The 21,823-nt window shown below is 38.9% G+C and overlaps 1 protein-coding gene and 1 long non-coding RNA gene across 6 annotated transcripts in view; one reads left to right on the top strand and one right to left on the bottom strand.

Moving 5' to 3' along the window:
- Positions 1–19,074, bottom strand: part of ehd3 (EH-domain containing 3) — a 43,125-nt gene extending 24,051 nt beyond the window's left edge. The window contains exons 1-3 of one of the 5 annotated variants that reach the window (XM_081717216.1): positions 18,987–19,074; positions 8,228–8,304; positions 503–679 (exon numbers count right to left, since the gene is read on the bottom strand). In XM_081717216.1, coding sequence (XP_081573342.1) covers positions 503–679; positions 8,228–8,304 — 254 coding nt within the window. In that variant the 5' untranslated portion in view covers positions 18,987–19,074. Of the gene's footprint in view, positions 1–502; positions 680–2,534; positions 3,321–8,227; positions 8,305–18,986 lie in introns of those variants that run through there. The other 4 variants (XM_081717214.1, XM_081717215.1, XM_081717217.1 and 1 more) reach the window with 4 other exon arrangements.
- Positions 999–2,404, top strand: LOC145658702 (uncharacterized). Its single transcript, XR_014124470.1, has 2 exons — positions 999–1,136; positions 2,061–2,404. It is a non-coding gene; the product is annotated as an uncharacterized LOC145658702 (long non-coding RNA).
- Positions 19,075–21,823: the final 2,749 nt, after the last annotated feature.

The following is a 21,823-nucleotide window of genomic DNA, read 5'->3' as shown; positions in this document are numbered from 1 at the left end:
AAACAAGACACAGACCCTGGTTCACGCCTTCATCACCTCCCGTCTTGACTACTTTAACTCTCTCTTCATTGGCATCCCTAACAAAACCATCCACTCACTTCAATATGTCCAAAACTCAGCCGTGAGAATCCTCCTTCATATAAGGAAATCAGCCCACATCACCCTTAGTCTACATCAGTTAAACTGGCTCCTTGTCCCTGAACGCATTCAGTTTAAAACCCTCCTTACATTCAAAGCTCTGCACGGTCTTGTACCTCCCTACCTAGCTGAACTCCTACACTCATACTGCCCCACCTGTAGATTGTGGTCTTCTGAAGCATTGGAAAACACAGTAGGATATATCTTTTCAGTTCTATAATGTCGGAGGACACACTAGGTCCATCAGCCAGGTCTTTCAGATCAAGTTATTGCAAAATTCTGTACAGTACAAACATATATTAAATTGTGTAACATATCTTACTGTTTAAGAAGTATTAGATATTGCTTTGGTAATTGTACTTGCCTGTTGAGGAATGCATTGCCGAAAGCATTAAGTTTGCGAAAAGGCTTTTTAGGATCCACTACCAAAGCATTTCCTGGTATGAGCCCTTCAATGTCTCCATGCATTACAGCGATGAAGGAGTCTGTAGTGGGCTCTGGGCCTATTCGCATGCCTGGAAAGTCCTGCTCCAGGAGGTATCTGTGTAAAGACAACACGCGTCACTTCCAACCATCCATCCATCCATTTAATAAAGAGATGAGTTATAGATGAAGAGACATCAAATTACCTTACAGGGTCTGTCATTGGAATATATCACATACTGCACCATACAACTCAAGCAACACAATCTAAAAATATTTTGTATATTTTAATATGAGAGATATTAGAGTACTTCTTGTTCTTCTTTAAGCACTGTGCTCCCTTTAAAGGTACAGATTTATAAATACAGCATGGTTTAATATACTGGGTATATTATACTGGGTATACCACCCCTACAAGTCAGCTGCCACTAGACACATAAAGCCCATGCCTGACAAATATCAGATAAGCCACTTTCAAGATGAGGCTGTGGGCACAGCACAACATCATGCACACAGAGCAGCTCATTCCAGGACACTGGGGGATTATTCGTCACTGATCAGGCCCATCTGAGCAAGTATGTCAAAACTAGAAAAGAAATGTCTGAAGACTTGCCTTGGACATTTAATATACTACAGATATTTAAGACAGGCCGTAATTTCAATATTATATGATTGTAATGTACATAAATATTTTATGCAATAAATAAGACAGTGGCCACTGTGTCTTAACCATTGGAGTTCCAATGGTCGTTGATATTCTCACTAAAGTGCTAATGTGAGAATACAAACAGGAGAAGTGAGTTGCTTTTGAGTTCTGTGATTAGACAGCATGACTCAGGTTGTGGCCACAAAGATTCTTGTGTCCTCTATGAAGACACAGAAGAAAAAGTGCAAGGAAAACATGTTTGGGTGCACACATAGACACACACACACATGCAGATACATGCACACACACACACATGCACAGACACAGGAACAGGCTCAAGTACAGCTTGTTGCTCTGTATATTCTCACAGCAGGCATGCACTATTGATTCATGCACACTAAAATAACAAATCATGTTAATCAGTGTGTTTGCCACCTCAACAAATATCCCAAAACTCCAGCTGTTAAGGTACTGGGAGATCAAACTCAAATGATCTAAGGGGAAGAAGCCTCTAGAACATTTCTGTACTTAGACTTAATCTCAGTCTGTTCATGCTGTCCTGGAGTTGCTGCCTAAAGTTGCTCTTTTTCTCAGGCAAAAGACAACATTCAAACATAAAAGGTTATAAGTTTGATGTCTAATCAATAAAGAGACCGTTCAAAAATAAAACAATAGAATTAACCTGAAGACAGCAGAGCAAGCTTTGTTGGATGAGAAAGTGTGTTAAGGAAAGAACATGTTGGCTGGGTTTATCCCTAAGAAAGACTTCAGCTGAGAAGCTAGCGTGATATCACCATAGTCATGTCAGGGTCAGATGAAGAGGTAACACTTGTTTTTCCACCTTTTTGTCCAGGCCAGTGGTGACATGCACGATCTAAACCACTGTACGGACAACACAATGACGTGAGAGATACGACCCCTGTTAATCGTCCTTCTCTTCCACCAGGACTGAAATCAGACTTTAAACACTACTCTGATGATCATATCAAACTTACTATTGAGGGATAAATTATGCCAGTGTGCCAGTTAATTCATGAGAAAGAACAATCACAAAATTATATTAGTGTAAACAACAAATGGTCATACTATGTGTATTTTCATAACTCATAATCTGAATAATATCCTTTGTTCAGCATAAATAACAACACCGACCAGTGCACAGTAAACATAAAATTTGTCCCCTGTGACATGATGTCACATTATGTTATGTCCGTTACTGAAACCTGTCTCACTTTTATGAGTGGGCGTGGCAGCCTACGCTCGCAATTAATCGACTTTTATTGTGGGGTTTCCCTTAATTCACAGAAATCAAGACTAGACAACATACCGTATGAAGCTTGTTTTCCCCGTGGAATACTGTCCCACGAGGAGCACCATGGGCTTATTGTCAAAATCGGCATCTTCTAAAGCGGGCGAGTGAAACTCGTGGAATTTGTAGTGTTCTTCTAGGGGCAGTAGCTTGGTTTTGTAGAGCTTTCTGAGTCCATCACTGACGGTTTGAAAGACCTCAGGATCCCTTTTCCTCCTGTCATCCTTCCCAAGCCAGCTGAACATGATGCAGTTCGAAGTCCGACAACCTTACAGTCTCCTTTGACTTTACTGTCGCGCTTTCAAACAGACAGACAGGTGCAGATTCCGGGAAAGTGGTTTTGTCGATGGCGATATTGAACACTAACCTAGGCTACAGGCGCATTCTTCATCTATTGTAGGCCAGGCTCAAAACGAAATGCATTTAACTATTATTAAGTCAGCGACAAAACACAGTCCAGGCTAATACATAGTAAACATTTCAAATGCTATATATATGTAATATCAAAAAGCATGGCCAATTGTCGAACGTTGCGAAGGAATACAAAATTCATGCAACAAAGCTACCAGACGCTAAATTACCTTACATACGGGATGATGCCTATTTTTACAAAGCCTCGTGGCAAAAGAAAACACAGGCGTATAAACAACGGCGACGGAGAATCTCAGAAAAAGACAGAAACTGACAGACTTCCCGGCTGCCTGCTACAGCAGGTTTAAATGCCAGGGCTGTGGAGAAACCCGATACGGGAGGAAATGTCCAAAGACTGGTAAGCCCCACCCAGCACTTCAACGAATGAAGGAGGTGATGGCAGCGCCATTTTCACTGATGGGTCACTTGATCAACTACCCACAGACCATCACAAATAAAACACTGCATCGGCTGAGCCTCAGCCGGCTATTTTTACTCTTTAATTATTTACTCGCTCATTCATATACTTGTCAATGTAACCGTGTAAAAATCCAAACATATCTTACAACAAGACTTATAAATGAGCTAATGAATAAACATGCATGAATGACCATACCCTAAAAGAAGCACCGATCAGCTGATGATTAGTCACAACCATTTTTAATCTACATTTATTATTACATATACGGCCATTACATATAAGCGCATAGTTCCGTTGTTATGTGCACAGATGACATCTACTGGAAAGGAGCGGAAATCTAGACTTGCGCAGGCATTCTCAGAGAGGCCTGAATGAGGGCTTCCCTTAATAATATCAGTGTTTATATTAGTTTTTGTTAAAATTATTTTTTAGAATAGTTTAAATGAACATTTTAATACCAGGGAAAATACAAGTGGATTGCCTAAAAGCAAATTATTAAATAATCTTAAGGCTCTGAAGCTGGAATGCAGACCGAGGAAGCTGAATGCAATGTAGAGCTAAAACAACAACAACAACAACAACAACAACAACAACAAACTATAAAAACCTAAACTCAACTACATTCAAAAACAGCTCCAAACCAGTATTTAAGCAGTGGGGAGAAACCTGTAAGGTTGCTATTCCTTTTTCAGGTATCATCAGGAGCTTCAGGTGTGACAAGGGTATCTGACAAAGTATAGAGCTTGTTAAAATTAATCCTACAAAATTTCTCAAAATGTTTTTGAAATATGAAGCTTCCTGACTGTTTATCAGAACTCTATAAACACATAACGGACAGCTAACAGCCAAAAGCTGAACTGTGTCCCTTTTATCAGTTTTATTGCTAAAAATGTCCAGATAATTTCTTAATTCAGGTACCATATCAAATAAGAATCTAGTGCTTACTCAAGTGAATTGTAAGATACTCTGGCTATAACAAGGGCCTGATACCAGATAACAAAAGACTTTCTCTATTATTCAGAACATTTCCAATTTCAATTTTTCCATTATCTTTACTTACACTGAGAGATGTTTTGTAAATGCTCACTATGCCATTGGACATGCCTTGTTTTTCTCACACATGATGGCATTACATTGTGTATAGAAAAAAATATAAACAAGAAATGATGATGTATTCAACACATCAATCGGTTAATCAACTGAAGAGCTGCCATAAGACACACTGCAGAGTTTATTTAGGTATAGAGGGTTAGCTATATTAGTTCAATATAAAAGGTGTAAACATGCAATTCCTATGAAACCTAAAGGTCTAGTGTGGGATTAAAGTTGTGAACATTCTGAGTAAAACCAAAATGAAAACAAAAACCACCCTTAAAGGGTTGAATAAAAATGCATTAGATCATAGTTCTGAAAATTATTGTAGTATGTCTCATTTCAGGGTAACCCAAGAACAAATCATAATATATAAATGGAATCATGTACTTACAAATTATTTAAATGTTTTGCATAGTAAAATCACCAGTGTACAATTAACCCTTAAGAGGTCAAGTGAGTCAGACTGAAGTAATTAATTATGTTGGAGTAAAGTTTCAGCTTTATGGACTTTTTTGCATTTTTTACATAAACAGTAGTTTGGATAATACTGCGGACACCAGCAGATGGCGCAAAAAGACCAGACATAAATCAACGACATGAAGCCCTGTTTTAGATTAAAAAAAAATAAATCATATTATCACTATGTTAATCATATTATCATATATTAGATCCCCAGTTACGAATGACCGCAGCCTTCAGACAGATTTTCAGGAGCAAAAAAAGCAGAAATTTATTTTTTTTCATGTAGAGTCTCAGGGTTGAAGACACTCTGGTAAAACTCTGTAATATCTCAGAATAAACTCAAACAAGCTCTTTAACAGTTATTAAAGGACAAATTAGCTATTCCTCAACTTACTCAATTCCAACTAATGCAGAATTGCTTCACGTCTTGTATAATTGCGCATAGCACTGCCTTGCTGCTAGCTTTATGACAGCTTGCTGCTCCTCTGCAGTCAACAGTCAGCACAGATTTGCCGCATATTGAATTTGAATCCCCCTTCCACTCAGTAAAGTAAGTAATTTAATGTGCGTGGGCAGAGTTTTAGCAGTCGTCGTGTGGGTTATAGATGGCTGCAATCACACAAATGTCCTCTTTGAAAAACACCGTTATAAGAGGTGTGTGGCGCTGCTCCATATTTTTAGCTCTAAATATGTATAATATGTTCTCATTTTCGACATAAACCCAGTTCATTCAGTCACATAACCATTTTATAATGTACTGGTTGTGTGTTGTGCAACTAAAATACTGTTTTATATGGTTAAGAGCCTTTTTTCTATTCATTGTTGAAGTGAGAGATGGATGCTAGTTGTTCACAGAACATTTAAACTTTAATGCATTCCCGTGTTTGTAGATGAGTCATGGAACTCTCGTTATTAGAGATTAGTTTGGTTCTAATTTTCCTAACGTAACTTTTTAATGAAGAGTGAAGGGTAGAAACCTGCTAAAGCCTCAGTTTTTGCCGTGTGTGCTCTTTATGCAGGTATGTTAAATTACGCTGTTAATTACATACGAATGTCATGCTGTTCAGTAAATGTGGAGCATGTAATTCTTATTACCTGATTTTAAAAAAATGTCATAATGTTTTAATTTTATTTTTCTTATTGATAATTAATAAAAGTGTCCTTATAAGAGAAGACGCAGCTGAGAGAGGCCTGCTAAAGCCTGTTTTTGCCGTGTGCTCTTTATGCAGGTGGATAAAATAAAGGGCCGCTTACATCACAGTTAAAAATTCCTACTCAGCCGTTAAACTGTATGCCGAAATCATCACACTCTGGATGTAGGATCAGTATTAGGGTTAATCAAATATAGACTGGATCAAGATTAGTTTTAATCGGATGTAAACTGGATCAGGATTAGCGTTAATCTGGTGTAGACTGGATCAGGATTAGGGTTAATCAGGTGTAGACTGGATCAGGATCAGGATTAGGGTTAATCAGTTGTAGAGTGGATCAAGATTAGGGTTAATCAGGTGTAGAGTGGATCAAGATTAGGGTTAATCGGGTGTAGACTAGACATGATTAGGGTTAGTCAGGTGTAGACTGCATCAGGATTAGGGTTAATCAGGGGTAGACTGAATCAAGTTGTTAGGTGGTTTTTGACACTGTATGTGACACTGAAATACTGCCCTTTGTAAAAACATATGTTGCATAGCTAAAAACACTAGTTTTGTACATCTCTACAGGTGTAGATTAAATGGCAACAGATAAAAATGATTACACACCATGCTTTTTAAGTGAATATATTGTGAAATCCCATTTTTTTAAAGGACATTTATCTTTTTTCCTGCAGTTCAAGCAGCAAAAATGCAAAGGTCATACATTTCTCAACAGTGAATCTTATTGTGGTTGTGCTTCAGTGATTATAAATGATGGAAACTAGTCAACCAACTAATCTCAAATCCAGGAATACCTATTTTCTCCACTAGGTGTCTCTCTTGCTCCTCTGTAGCACTTTCAGTAAGATACATGTTGGATTTCAGCATTATGCTGACATCAAAGATGAGAAGCTGAAGTACTTTTTCAAAAAATGACAACAGCAATTAGGTCCTATTATTATCCCACCCTCAGAAATAAAAACCAAACACTGGATATGTATGTACATATTCATTAATACAACCACACTTTACTGGAGAAAAAAGACAAGCTCCTTCATTTGTAACTCTCATAAAAGGATCATGAGTGCAAAGTGCATATTTTTTAAAACATGGGTGATTGAATTTCTTAATTGAAAAAAATCTGGATAATTAAAGCAGCACTGTTTAATATTCAGAGCCCGTGTTTCTTTGCAGTGATTCATGTTAGTGGCTGATATGACCGTAGATATGAAGGCAGAGCCCTAATATGTTCTAGTTCTCTGAGCCTTTGGGCACTGCATGCTGTTCCTGGCCTTCACTACAACAGTCCAATGTTACTGCTGTCTGCCTTTGGAAGCTGCCATAGGGGCCACAATCATGATGCCAGGCCATGATATCTCAGAGGACCTTCCAGCTGCAGAAGGGGTGCACTGCTCTTTAACTGGCCTTACATAAACAAACATGATGAAACTGAGGCAAGTTTGAATAATCTCTCAAGACAGAATTCACTACGCAGAATCAGAAATGACTTTAATAATCCTTACAATCATTAATAATCCTTACAATCACTAATAATCCTTACAATCCCTTAACAATCCTTACTGAAACAAAAACATATTCAGTTAGCAAATGCTCTTACTCAAAACACAAACTAACCGCAGATGACAGTGATAAAGGAGCCACTGAAATTCATCGTAAGAGATTTGACCTTCTGTTTCTGCCCAGTACATAGTAAATATTTAACATATTTTAGATTATTACATTAAATCACATTTTCACCATCAAATGTACATTAAAAGAATACATAGATGGGATATATTGTATTGCTTAAAATGGTGAGATTAAAGTCTGTGAGAGAGGAATACTGCAATTAGACTTAATATCTGTGGTCTTATTGAAATTCTTAGTTGGTTTTGCGGAAAGGCTGCATGTTTCTGTGATGCTGTGAGCAGTAGACTGGGGCCACATGTCTTGGAGCTGCAGGGATCGACCCGTACCAGAGCAAACTGCAGCCCCATCTGTCTTATGATACTTAAGAATCAGATCTCTGTGGGTATCTGCAGGAAACTTGATTTATGATGTGCCAGACATTTTGATGTGGGCTCACAGTTTAGTGTCTCAAACATTGACTGCATGTGTGTGTTTGCGTGCTTGTGTATGTGAGTGTGCATGTGTGGGTGTCTGTTTGTCTGTGTGTATATGTGTTTCACCTGGGAGTTAGAGGCAGAGATAGTGCTGGAAGATTTGCAGTGGGTGTGCTGATCCTTTCCTCAGGGAAGAAAATCATCTATGCACATGCGCACACACACACACACACATACACACACACACACACACACACACACACACACACACACACACACACACACACACACACACACACATGCACAGAGAGAGAGAGAGAGAGAAAACCAGTTACTACAGTAATACTGAGACATACCACACTGCCTCATTCCAGAAAGACATTATTTTAATATTTTAAACAGATTAAGCATGAGTAGGATTGCTATGCATTTGTCCAGTTGCATATGCTTAGAAGCATCAGCTCAGAGCATGTCTGAGGGACAATACATGATGACATTATGTTCATGCCATAGGCACACAGTGAACTCAGCAGTGTTTGATGAGCTCTCACAGTATCACTTAGAGTATTTAGAAAAAGTCTGTAAATCAGATACACACAGCATTTAATGCTAAACTTTATTGAACTTACGGTTTCAGCAATCAAAGCTAATGATGGAAAAGGTAACTAAATATTTTGGGAAGAAGCTTTTTGGAATCAGCTGTTGTAATCTAATGAGATGCATGACTGATTTGACTTGCATTGCCATAAATAAAAAATACAGAGTTTTTCTTGCTTGCTTTCCACAACAGAACTGCTGCATAATGTTTACTGTGGCCCAGTCAAGACAAGATTTTAGAGGTTTAGAAAAAAGGTGGTAGAAGCTAATAAGATTGTAAGGGGTTACTAAAGCATTTCTACAGACCTATGCCTCCAGCAGGTCACAGTAAAGCAAGCAGTGTCCACATGGAGGAACCTCAGCAGCACTTTGCAAATGAGTGGACATCCTACAAAGATCCGTGCATGTGCACCCTGTAGAATCCTCAAACAAGATCAGTGCATGTGCACCCTGTAGAATCCTTACACAAGTTGAGTGCATGTGCACCCTCTAGAATTCTTACGCAAGATCAGTACATCTGCATCCTCACAGTACTAGAGGTTCCTAGGGTGACAGGTATCCCTTGCACTTGATGTTCATGAGTTTATCATCATAAAGACATCAGATCAGAGTAGTATTTTAATGGTTATCACAGAGGAATCCATTGCTCTAAAACACAACAAGCACCTACATGTTCCACATCACAAGTTGACCAATGTTCTGTTGACAGATGAAACAAAAATTGGTAAATACACTCAGCATTATTTTTAAAGAGACTACACATAAAACACTGCAATATCATCAAATATAAAAGCATCTTTGTAGTTGTGAATTATGACATAAAAGCTACTTTGCCATCTCAGAGCCCAATGGCTTGCTGTTTTTGAGAGACCAAGCTAGTTATACGAGAGTAGACAATCACAGAATGCCAGGGTATCTGTCTGTGATCTAAAACACACACACAAAAAAAGTTGGGTAATGCAGTATAGCTTTGGGAAAGCCCACAACAGGCAGAAGATACTTTGTGTTGTAACTCAAATGCACTCAGTCCTACTGAAATATTCTTCTGTCATCTGAAACAAGGTGTTTCCGAGGTTTTGCATAGAGGAACATGCCAAATTATGTTTTACCTACTGTCTAGGACTGATCAGTAGTTACAGAAATAATTTGGTTGAAATTATTGCCAGTAAATATGGTAACCCTAGTTACTACATATAAGGGTTCACATAATTTTTCTATAATTTGCCTTGACTATTTAACTCATCTATATGTGTGTGTTAGAAACGGTCATCTTTATTTATTATTCATATGATTTAAATGATGATTTCATCACATTTGGGTTACAATTATCACAAATACACGTAATCCCAAGAGGTTCGCAAATGTTTTACTGCAACCCTAGTGATTTTACTGTGTGTGCAGTAGCATGGCAATCGGAAAAGCTCTGCAAGGTCCCAGTTACATATTTAAGAAGAAAAAGCAGAATTTAACAGTACAAATTTATATATTTGTTAAATAACACTGGACATATCTGGAAATTTTGTCAAAACAATATGTGGTTACACCTGTTTCTGTGTCTGCTTATAAAGTCAGAGCTGGAAAGGTGAACACTTGAGAAGGGATTCATAGACTATGAGTGAGAGCTGGAGAGGATCTTGGATATTGGAGGCACAAGCACATTATAATGCTCTCTCATTTCTTCTAACAAGATGAAAGCCTCAATATAAAAGGCAGTCTTGCACCAAATACAATTATCCCACACTAATGGCAGATTGCAATAATGCTGTGATGTTGTTAAAATGTTTCTTCCCTCAATTAGAAACTCTCCTGACTTATTCTGTGTTTCTGGGAGATGGTGAGAATTTCACTCAGAGAATGCCAGCCTGGCTCAAACATTAGCATGTCAAAGGTTTAGCTCACATTATCAGAAAAAGTAGTAGAATTTTTCCTAGTTCTTTGAAAAATCTTATTTAGTTTTACCTGACACTTTGTTTTTTTAAAGCAGTTTACAACTATGACTGAATACAACTTAATCACTTGAGGGTTAAGGGTTTTGCTCAGAGGCCCAACAGTAGTAGGGCTTGAAGTAGCAACCTTCTGATTATAGATTCAGTACCTTAACCACTTAGCTACCACCACACAGTGGAGATGATTTGAATGATCATTAATAAAAATAATTTCATGTACAGTGAATTTCCTTTCACTTGTATTTTCTTTAAGATCTACATACGCTTACCTGCAGACAACACAGATTGTACTCTGTACACTGATTGTTCGATGTATTCTAAAGGTGTATGAAAATACTTCCTGCGCAGAAATGAATTTGTTACAAAATAAAACAAAACTTGTGCAGTGAGTGTATGGTAATGTTGTGTAGGTGAATGGTAATGTACAGTGCAGTAGCAGATTCATTCATTACATTTTGCTGAAAACACAGATTCAGTGAAAGAGAGATGACACACATCATATGTAATAGATAAACTACAACTGGATGAGATGGAAACCATATGATGAGATGCCCTTACTCACTCACCTATTCACCCACCTTCTCACTAATTCACGCATGCACTCACTCACTCACTGCTGAGCTGTGCTATAAATATCTGATAGCCACAGGAAGGCAGCACATAAAGCCCTGGAGGTTGGAGTTATAGTCTTTAACAGTTGTTAGTTGTTCTTATTAAAGATGTTGCCTTTGTTGTTGTGAAATAATAAAGTTGCATATGCTTACAGTTATGCATGGATTAAAACAGAAACATTATCCAAAAAAACAAGGAACAAATAGCTCTCTTAATGATGATTAAGAGATAATGATGAAACCTCTCATAATGTTAAAACCTCAATAGTGAACAAAACAGTACACAAATATTCTTTATAATCTTGTTTAGAACATTATTTAAGACATTATTTAGAATTATTTTAGTTGGGAGCTAGAGCCAAATCATATTTTTGCTAAATTCAAGTTCCCAACATCTGAGGCAGGTGATTTTCCTGGATTAGACATGCTGGAAGATGGAACAGTATTCATGTGGAGTACCTTGGGTTAATCTGGATTAGCAACCTCAGATTTAGAATTAGCATTAAGTAAAACAGCAATAAACTACTAAATTTTTCTTGCTATTGAGAAATGGCAAGATGTCTGAATGGGTCTAATTTAACTATGCTAAGTTCATATTTTGCTGTTTTGGTGAAGTTGTAGACTTTGAACATACTCTTTTCTAGAATAGATTTTCCTCTGATTACAGGGATAATCTTTGGTTGCCACCCACACATGCATTACCCATATATATGACAATATGGTGGACTGGAAGTGGTGCAGGTTATTTTATCTCTCACATCCAAAATGCCTGGTGTAAACAGCACATTTTACACTTTGTGACAGCAGACTCTTGGCTCTATATGAAATGCTGGATTATTCTGTCTGAGAGCGGTGAAGGTCTGAACTGTCCCAGCTGACAAGCAGAGTCTACAAAGATCTTTTATGTATAAGAGGATCTGTTCTCTTATCCAGAGGATGTGCTCTTCAGCTGTGTACTGTAACAGTTCAAACTATTCAAACACTATTCACTTAGATGTCACCGAACGCTTGCCTCCCGCGAGGCACGTGATTTGGCCAGCCACGTGCAGTAGGAGGGTCACGTTCGTAGCCACACCTGCACACACCTGTATTGTGTTAGTCTTTGTGTATTTAAACTCTTGTCGTTGTGTGCAGTGTTGTCAGTTATTATTGGCGTAATGTGTTAAGGTTAAATGTTCTTCTTGTCGTTGTTAAATGTAACCGTGTTTATCGTGTTTGTTCAGTGGTAACAGTGTTGCGTTCATTGTTTGTAATACATGTGAGTGCCGTTGTCTTTATGTTTCAATTAAATGTTTGTCCAAGTCGAGGAAATCTGTGCATCCTGCTCCACGCCCTTTGGCACTCGGGCCACCCCACGTTACATTAGAAAACAGACTGAAAGTGTACAATAAGTGAGACATCTGCCTCATTGCTGGAAATCTTTTCTTTATTATACCCTGAGAGAGGAAGCTGCATTGCATATAAGGCTGGTACAAAGAAACTACTGCTGTTTCTTATGGTTCATAGATGTGGCCTAGAAGCCAAAGCAGGACATGCTTTGAATCAGAGGTAAGGCAGGACATACAAGGCTAAAAAATGAAGGTGAGGGAAAAGATGGGAAAGGTTAGAGAACTTGTCTTCTATGCCAGTTTCTCCTTTTTGGGGTTATGGTTAGGTTTGTTTAGGGTTCGGGGTTAGGTTAGGTTAGGGGAAAGGGCTAGGTTAGGTTAGAGTTAGAAATATAATGGGGAATATGACACCACTCTCCCCTGACACAGACATTATCACTATACCTGACAAAATCATTCATCAGAGATATGATGAATAGAATCTCAAACATCTAAAAAGAGAAGCCTTTTCTTCCTAAATTATGGTTTCCATATACCCACATGAGGGCAAATTAGTTAAACTGCCTGTTATAGTGGAAATGAAGTATTTACTACCTGTGCAAACCTACATTATAAAACAGGCTTAAGGTTTGGCACATGTAGGCCTAGGCTAACCAGAAGCCTGATCCTGAATAGAGCTATACAGAGTAACAAAATCATATTTAAGCAGCAATTCATAGGCAAATATACAGTATAAAGTATACAGTACATGAAATACAGTATATAATATACAGTATTTAATATAAAGTACATGATACCCATACTCAAATGAGCTGCCCAAATCCTATATGAAACACATATGCAAAATATCACACATTTACATTTAGTGTTTCACATTACAATAAGCATTTATATAGTGTAAGATCTGTATGTGTCAAATACAAAGTCTTAAGTGTGTAAAATCTTTTAAAAAAATATAATTATTTAACCAAACCCAAAACTACAACAAAAAACTATAAAGTCATAATAATATGTCATTCTTATAGACCTTTTGCATTTGGATGGTTCTTTAGTCAACAACTGGGTATGTAAAGCCTGTCTGATAGCAGTCATATGCAGGAGTGAGGTATTGTATGCCTGTCTGATAACGGTCATCCATCATGCAGTAGTGGAGTATTTTATGCCTGTCTCATAACAGTCATCCAAATGCAGGAGTGTGGTATTTTATACCTGTCTCATAATGGTCATCCATATGCAGGACTGCGGTATTTTATGCCTGTCTGATAATGGTCATCCATATGCAGGAGTGTGGTATTTTATACCTGTCTCATAATGGTCATCCATATGCAGGAGTGCGGTATTGTATGCCTTCTGAAAATGGTCATCCATATGCAGGAGTGCTGCATTGTACACCTGTCTGATAATGGTCACCAATATGCAGGAGTGGTGCATTGTTCGCTTGTCTGATAATGGTCATGCATCATGCAGGAGCGGAATATTGCATGCCTGTCTGATAGTGGTCACCCATCATGGCAGCCTTAATGCAATCAGGAGGATCTGGGAGGTTGTGCTGAGCCCTGTTGCACTGCCTGGCTGTACTAGCAAGAGTGTCTTCAACACACAGGACACCTTGCAGTGCACCACGGGCCCCTCCATAATGTTGCCCACTGAGCCAGGCTGACATCTCTGACACAACTTCCTGAAGGTTTCGATGCAATCTCAGTCTGCAAGGCTGCGAGAATGTTGACATTCATATGCAATATCTCCTTTCAGACAACTCAGCAAGGACCTGCATTCAGTGGTCCAGGGACGTAGCAAACCAAAATGTGCACATCAAGAGATACAAATGATTAGATAAATAAAGCTTATTTATCTAATCATTTATCTAATCAAACCTTTTGACAGAGTAATAATAACAATAATAGCAATAATAGCAATAATAATAATAATTATTATTATTATAATATTAATAATAATAATTTATTTATATAGCACACTGTCATGACAATACATTATATAAATAGCATTCCGAGCTATATAAAAAATTGTATTCTAATGAAGTCTATTTACAGTTTTGAGAACATACATTTGCTTAAATAAATAAATAATCTTTTTAAAAGTGAATTGTCTCTTTTAGTTGTAGAAATAGTAGCCTGGCCGTCTTTGGCTCAGTGGGCCGAAGTAATTTTATAAGAACTATAGGCAAAAATCACAAATTGAATAAAAATTGCTGAAAGTGTGGCCCTTGGTATCCAGAAACTAGAGAGAGAGAGAAAAATGTCTTTGAGACTGATGTAGATAGGGGTAAAATGCCAGCATTACATACTGCTTCTGCTCTACTTTCTAATTCTTATTAGTCGGTAAGCCTGATACTAACAGTGTCGTGTTAAACAAGCTGTTGAAACAGATGGTCTTTAAATTCATTTTAGGTGTAGGAGACAGCTGATAAAGGGGATATAAGTGATCCCAGTAAAATCAATGCACTCTTAACACTAAGGCTTCACTAACACTAACACCCCTTTTTAGATGCCATAAAAACTAAACAAAATCAGCTTTGATGAAGATCAAACTTTTTATGTGGAGTGGTGGAGGGTGTGTTACAAGCACTAGTGCCAGCTGGGAGACCCTGGTTCTCTGTACACTGAGTGTTGTGTTTACAGTATCATAAGCACTGCCTAATGCTTTGACATAGGGACTCCACCCACCCACTCTACCCTGAGGCTTTTAGCATGATTACCAGGTTTGCTATCCTCTGGATCTACTCTACAGTTAAGTAAACTGGGTTGCTGGTGCTTGTGTGGGATTGGGATATATGCAGAATAAAGTGGGTGGGGCTTGGCTGATGTTTCCTGTGTGCTTTTGACTGCTGATTCCTACATAGAAAGATTTACCTGTGGGTGGGAGATGTGTGTGCCACCCCTTCCTTTTGCTATATATCACACTTAGATTGTGTTAGTCATTTGTTGTTCTAAAACCAAAGTAAGTTCTTACCATTTCAAAGTAAATGAAAGTGATATGGCCTGTTGCTTGAAAGATGTTGAACCCATAGAAGAACACCTGTAAAATTGTACTTTGACTGAGAGCAATTTAAAAAGCACATTCATTCTCACCAAGACTATATTTTCAGCTCCTTCTACATTTTCAGCTCCCTCTACATAGTTGTTGATTACATGGTGGAATTTGACCAAAGGGGTGTGTGTGTGTGTGTGTGTGTGTGTGTGTGTGTGTGTGTGTGTGTGTGTGTGTGTTGAGCTGATTCATTTCCTCTTTGGGTGGACATCTGGGTAGAGAAAGCAAGCACAGTAGCGATTCAATCCAACTACAGCTAATAGAGTTAACATAGGATAAATCCTACACTTGGTATGCCTTGAGAATACTATGTGCACTAATCCCGTAAACCTATTACAACAGCAACAAAACATATTTCACAGTTCACTTTAAATGTTTAGATCAATACTGTGAATGTAACTCTGTGTTACACTTGTTACAGTGCAAAAAGAACTGTTGGATCAACCTGGGAAACAAGTACATTAACAATAATGGTCCTGTTGTTCATTTTGGTATGGTGGTATAAAAATTCTTCCTTTTGTGTGCTCAGTCATACTCACTGGACATTTTTAGTGAAATAACTGAATCCTATAACTTGAAAATATTCAAGTTATATGATAACTCCTTGTGCACTACCACCAGAAAAATGTTGCCAATGGCAAGTTAATTCTCAATTTTAAACTCTGTGTAATCTGTTAAACCGCTAAACAAAATGGAAATAGAATTGAAGAAAAGAAACCTCAGAGATGACCAAGGTAGTTCTAAATGTGCCAGTGTATTATACAAACAGATATGTAGCATATAATATATACAATACAAAGTGTAACACTGATGTTTGACATTATGAGTGACCCAGGCCAAAACAACAAACAAACCCACACTAGAAAACAAAGACTGTTGTCCTGTTCTGCTGGCATCTACTTCAAGTTTAAATGGGCAGCTGAAATCAGGTGTAACAAGAATGGGAGTGCTAATTAATAAAGACTTTACAGAGTCAAAGGCTACCTGGCAGGTCTGGGACCTTTACAGAGTCAAAGGCTACCTGGCAGGTCTGGGTCTGGGACCTATTGTTGTTTCTGTTGTTACAGAAACAACAATAATAGCCTGTTATGCCTAAAAAGCGTCTAAGCTGTCATCTTGTTGAAGGGGGATGAAAAGTGTCGATAAACTGTACTCTGGCATCAGGAGGGCACACAGTACCATCCAACAGACTTGCCTAGGTAGATTAATTCCCCTTTTCAGAATTCACATTTGTGTAGGTTCAAAACAAGGGAGGATTTCTGTAATTTCTTAAATGCGGTCTCTAACACTTACATGTCATAATCCCAGGTGTGTGTGAGTAGACTACCATATCATCCAAATGAGATTCACAGTTTGGCACAAGACCAAGCTGAAATGTGGAGGGGGCATATCTGAGGCCAAATGGCATTACAGTGTATTGTAGGAATTGTTCGGGGGTAACAAAAGCAGATATCTCAAAGCGAAACCTGCCAGTAACCTTTTAACAGGTTGAGCTTACTAATGTAAGCAGCCAAACAGATCCGGTTGAGCTTACGAGCATAAGCAGCCAAACTGATCCAGTCGAGCTTACTAACTTAAGCAGCCTAACTGATCCGATCAGTGCAATCCTCCATTCATGTGAAACGAATCTGGGATGGTGATAGCATTTGCCTTTTCTATAGTCTGTACAAAGGCGAAAGCCATCCGGCTTTGGCACCAATTGGCATAGGGAACACCACAGACTAGGGACTTCTAAAAAGGTATTCAGTTTCCGTATGTATAATGGAATGCTTATGTGGGTTCACACAATACGGATGTTGTGTAATGGGTGGACGGGAACCTATGTCATGTTGCAAAATAGTGATACAAGTGGGGACATCAGAAAAGAAAGTGGGAATTTCATACTCATTGCAATGTGATTCAATTAGGGAGAGGCATACAAGGTGTGCAATTTCTGACAATATGTAGGTCATCTTGTTCAGGTGAGTATTCAGTAGCCACAGTGGTGGTAACAACCTGAACAGGCAACAGAGATGGGGATTGTTGGGTAACTGAGCAATCTGAAGGGTCTTTGGTGATCTACACATGGCTTATGCAGGTTTATTTGACACAGACACAACTTGCGCTGATTATTGAGGTACCTAACATCTGTGGAAGACACATTAGACTTCACAAAGGGGTCAAAAAATTGATTACTCAGGGAGGAGCCTGTAATGGGCAGAAGAGCAAGAACACGATCGCAATTTTGACTTACAGTCAAATCGTGTTTTCATAGCTGTATGGGTAGAACACAGGTTTTTGCTGGCTAATTTGCAAACAGCATGCAACAAAGCCACTCAATGGTAACTCAGGGCAGAAGGAAGAACAGAAAACCACTGCTCATAAAACACCTTGCTTATGAGCCAGAAACAGCATATGAGATCTGAAATATTTTCTGTCCTGGCTCCGAAATGGTGGAATGAACTCCCACTTGCTGTCTGGACAGCAGAGTCCCTTGCAGTCTTCAAACGCAGACTGAAGGCCCATCTATGTGCAGAATATTTAAAGGACAACTGACACTGCTCCCATATTGACTGACTAATTTAATATTTATTGTAGGGTATTGTTTATGTTGTTTAACAAACTATAGCACTTATTGTTTATTGCACTTATCATTGTTTAAGATAGACCTTATGTATTTTTGTACTTCTAGGTATCAGCACTGATTCCTGTATTCTACAGTATTCGAGTTCATTGGTATGTTGGACTCTAACCTACTGTACTCTACTAGAAGTAAATGAAAAAGCACTTTTGTAAGTCACTCTGGATAAGAGCATCTGCTAAATGCCATAAATGTAAATGTAAATGTAACTGTTCTGGAACAACCATTTGGTAAACTGTGTCCCAATCAGACAGAGACCAATCAGCAATAGCTGTACAGTATAGTCAGACACAGATGCAGCAGCAAGCTCAGGGGCATCACACACAAATGTGTTGGGAAAAGACACTTTATCACCAAATTTACAAGTCTGAACACAAGTTAAAACACAAGCAGGATATATTGCAGGCAGGTCCTGTTGAGCAGTAACCAAAGTATCAGCAATAGGGATTGTAACTACTTCAGCCAAAGAAAACACATTACCATCGGCAATGTCATTCTCTAAAATAAATGAAACACCAGTCACAGACGATGCAGAACTTATGGCCACTCTGACCATTCAGCTAAATCTATCTGTTCTCAAAAAAACATGAAGCAGAAATCAAAGTATGCCCAAAGTATTGCAAATATGTCTGAAAAAAGCAGCATGCTGTCTAATATAAAAGACACAGCTGCTCCAGTGTTCTGTAAACCCACAAGAGGCTGTTCACCACATCAAATTCAGAAAGAGAAACTTACCTGTCAAAATAAAAGTTTGGAAAACAGAACCAGCAGTAGGAGGTGAGGATATATCTGAAGGCAATGTGATTATGGCCTTGACTTTCTGCACTGAACGAGCATTCTTGCACTTAAGTGCAGGGCAGTTAGCAATAATGTGCCCACACTCATGACAATAAAAACACTCATGTGTCTCAAATGGGGAAAGCAGAAGCAGAAGTATCTGAGAGGAGTACATAGTATTCCCAGGGTGTGTTAAGTGACTTTACTGTGGGGCAAAGGTGCAGTGAAAACCGTGCTCTGAGTTAACACAAACTCATCAGCTAATGTAGCAGCAGTAGCTAAATTACACACTTCCTGTTCAAGTACATCACATGTACTTGAATTCTACGTATGTCTGGCTGGTTTCTAAAATTCTGAGTGTACACTTCAGGCATTATCTCATACACACAAGGGAGGGACTGCAGCCTTCACATCATAGTCTAAGCTCTGTTCTAGGGTCAGGGAGGACCACACTTCTTGGGTGTTACCAGTGGTGGGCACAGAGTGGCCTGGATCAGCAGACACCCGAGAGGAACAAGGCTTAGGTACTGGCATACCAGGAGGCACTAAACTTAGTGGTGCTGTGGAAGCAGCTTTGTGAGGAAGAGGTATGGACCTTTCCTGGCAGAGACTCAACTTTGTCAGCATCTATCGGTAGAAGCTCTGACTCATGTTCCTCTTTCTTAATTTCCAGCTTCAGCTCCTTTAGCATCACCAGCAATGAGGGTTCTACCCCAGGGGAGCAAGAAACCTGGGGATCCATGCGAGGCTGAACTACAGAGCCGACTACAGCCCAGCTTTCGCTGCGTCAGCTCTCTGAGCTGGCCCTGTCACAACATCCAGAGAATCCACACTTTAAGGCAGAATTCCATCCTTTGCAAGGCAAGCCTCCAACAATCCTTTAAACTCATGTTTAGTAGCAGAGTGAGACACAGCTACACCAAAGAAATCAGCAATTAACAATAGGTCTACCTTCCAACATTGATCAAATTGTTCTAGAATCGGATGTTCTAGAATCAAACAGGTCAATGCTAGCAGCCATGGTATATAACACACAGCACAATCAGACATCACAAAAAAAAAGCCCACCAACCAGAACAAAACAAACACCAGCACAAGAGAGAGATACAGGGGAATACGGGGGAAAAAAAGGACGAGCCCTCAATTATGTTACAACCTCGTCTTACCTTCAGGCCGTAACAAGCGTTATGGGTCAAATGGATAACAGAATGGAAATGGAACTGAAGAAAATAAACCTCAGAGGAGATCAAGGTAGTTCTAAATGTGCTGATGTATTAAACAAGAACATATAGGCAGGGCCTTATTTCAGGACTGGACAGTGAGTGTGAAGTATTTACACACCCTCGTACTTGGAGATGCCTATACTAGTCTCTCTTTCTGCCAAGGAACACCTACTCCTGATGTCATGATGTTTCAACTGCCAACCCATCTCAGCTGCCATGGCTACTCCCACCACCCCCTGATGTCCCCTTCTGTAGCCCACCACACCTCCACCCCAGCCAGCTACTCTCCATTGCCCTTAATAGACATTCTCTTGTGGTATATCATGATGTTAATGAGCTACCATGACTACTCCTAGCACTCCATGATGTCACCTCCTGTAACCCACCACACCTCCACCCTAGCCAACTTCTCCTTTGCCCTTAATGGATGTTCTTGTGGGATGGGTCTTGGACACATGCACACCATTGGAACAAGACTAGGACCTCTAGAAAATTGGACTAGACATTAATTGCATATTTTTCCCTTTTTTATTTATTTTTCTCTTAAAATTGCTATTATTGTGGTGACCATTGTCGGCCATAGGAGGATGGGGCCCCCCTTTGCGTCTTGGTTCCTCTTAAGGTTTCTTCCTCATGCTCTAGGGAGTCTTTCCTTGGTACTGTCGCCATTGACTTGCTCATTGGAGGCTTGTACTTAGGCATTTGTAAAGCTGCTTTGTGACAACATCTGTTGTAAAAAGCGCTATATAAATACATTTTGATTTGATTTTGATTTTTTTGTAGATCTGTAGTGGAACACTGGACTGGATCTGGGTTGCAGGCAAATGGGGAACCAGAACTGGATCTGGAACTGAACAGAACAGCACTCCACAGACACATACACATGACACGTAGACACAGGACGTAACATCAGTGTTTACCAAGTAAAAAAAGAGAGGCATTAAACTTGTTCAGCAACACAGTGTCTGGAGACTGTAGAAAGGAAATGTCAACATTAACGTGGGCAACATGAAAGTAACACTAAATCCTAGACATTTTAGGCATTTTAGATATCTCAGCCAGACACACTTAAGGCCCTCAAAAGAGGACATATGGTCAGCCTACTTCAATTCTTTGGGAAAAATGCAGTTGATATGCAGATGGTGTCAAGGAGTAAATTTTAAAGTTTCTATTTCACTTAGTAAAGTTGACAGTCTTAGATTTTCAAGTGGTGAAAATGATAGATGGTAGATGATGATGATGATGATGATGATGATAATGATTATTTAATGACATGAGGGGAAAACACTGATATATAGTTTTCAGCAACATTAAACTCTAAAATTATCTGCATTTCAACCAGTATTTGTTCTTTCACTGAGTTGAGAAGTGTTTCCTTCTTTGCAGAATGCTTATAATGTGAAATTATTATATCAGAGCTTTAGCAATAATGCACATGGGATTCAACCTGGAATCCAGTTATTGATTATCTTGACCCATTTAATCATTGCAGACTATTCTGGGTGTCAAGGCTGCAGCTCAGAACTTTCAAGAAATATTTTACAGATGCAGCACTTATCACTGTAGCAATAC

This window comes from Electrophorus electricus, chromosome 7 (assembly GCF_041902795.1).
Source record: "Electrophorus electricus isolate QZ-2024a chromosome 7, ASM4190279v1, whole genome shotgun sequence".
Taxonomy (NCBI): Eukaryota; Metazoa; Chordata; class Actinopteri; order Gymnotiformes; family Gymnotidae; genus Electrophorus; species Electrophorus electricus.
This window is presented reverse-complemented; position numbering and strand designations above follow the sequence as displayed.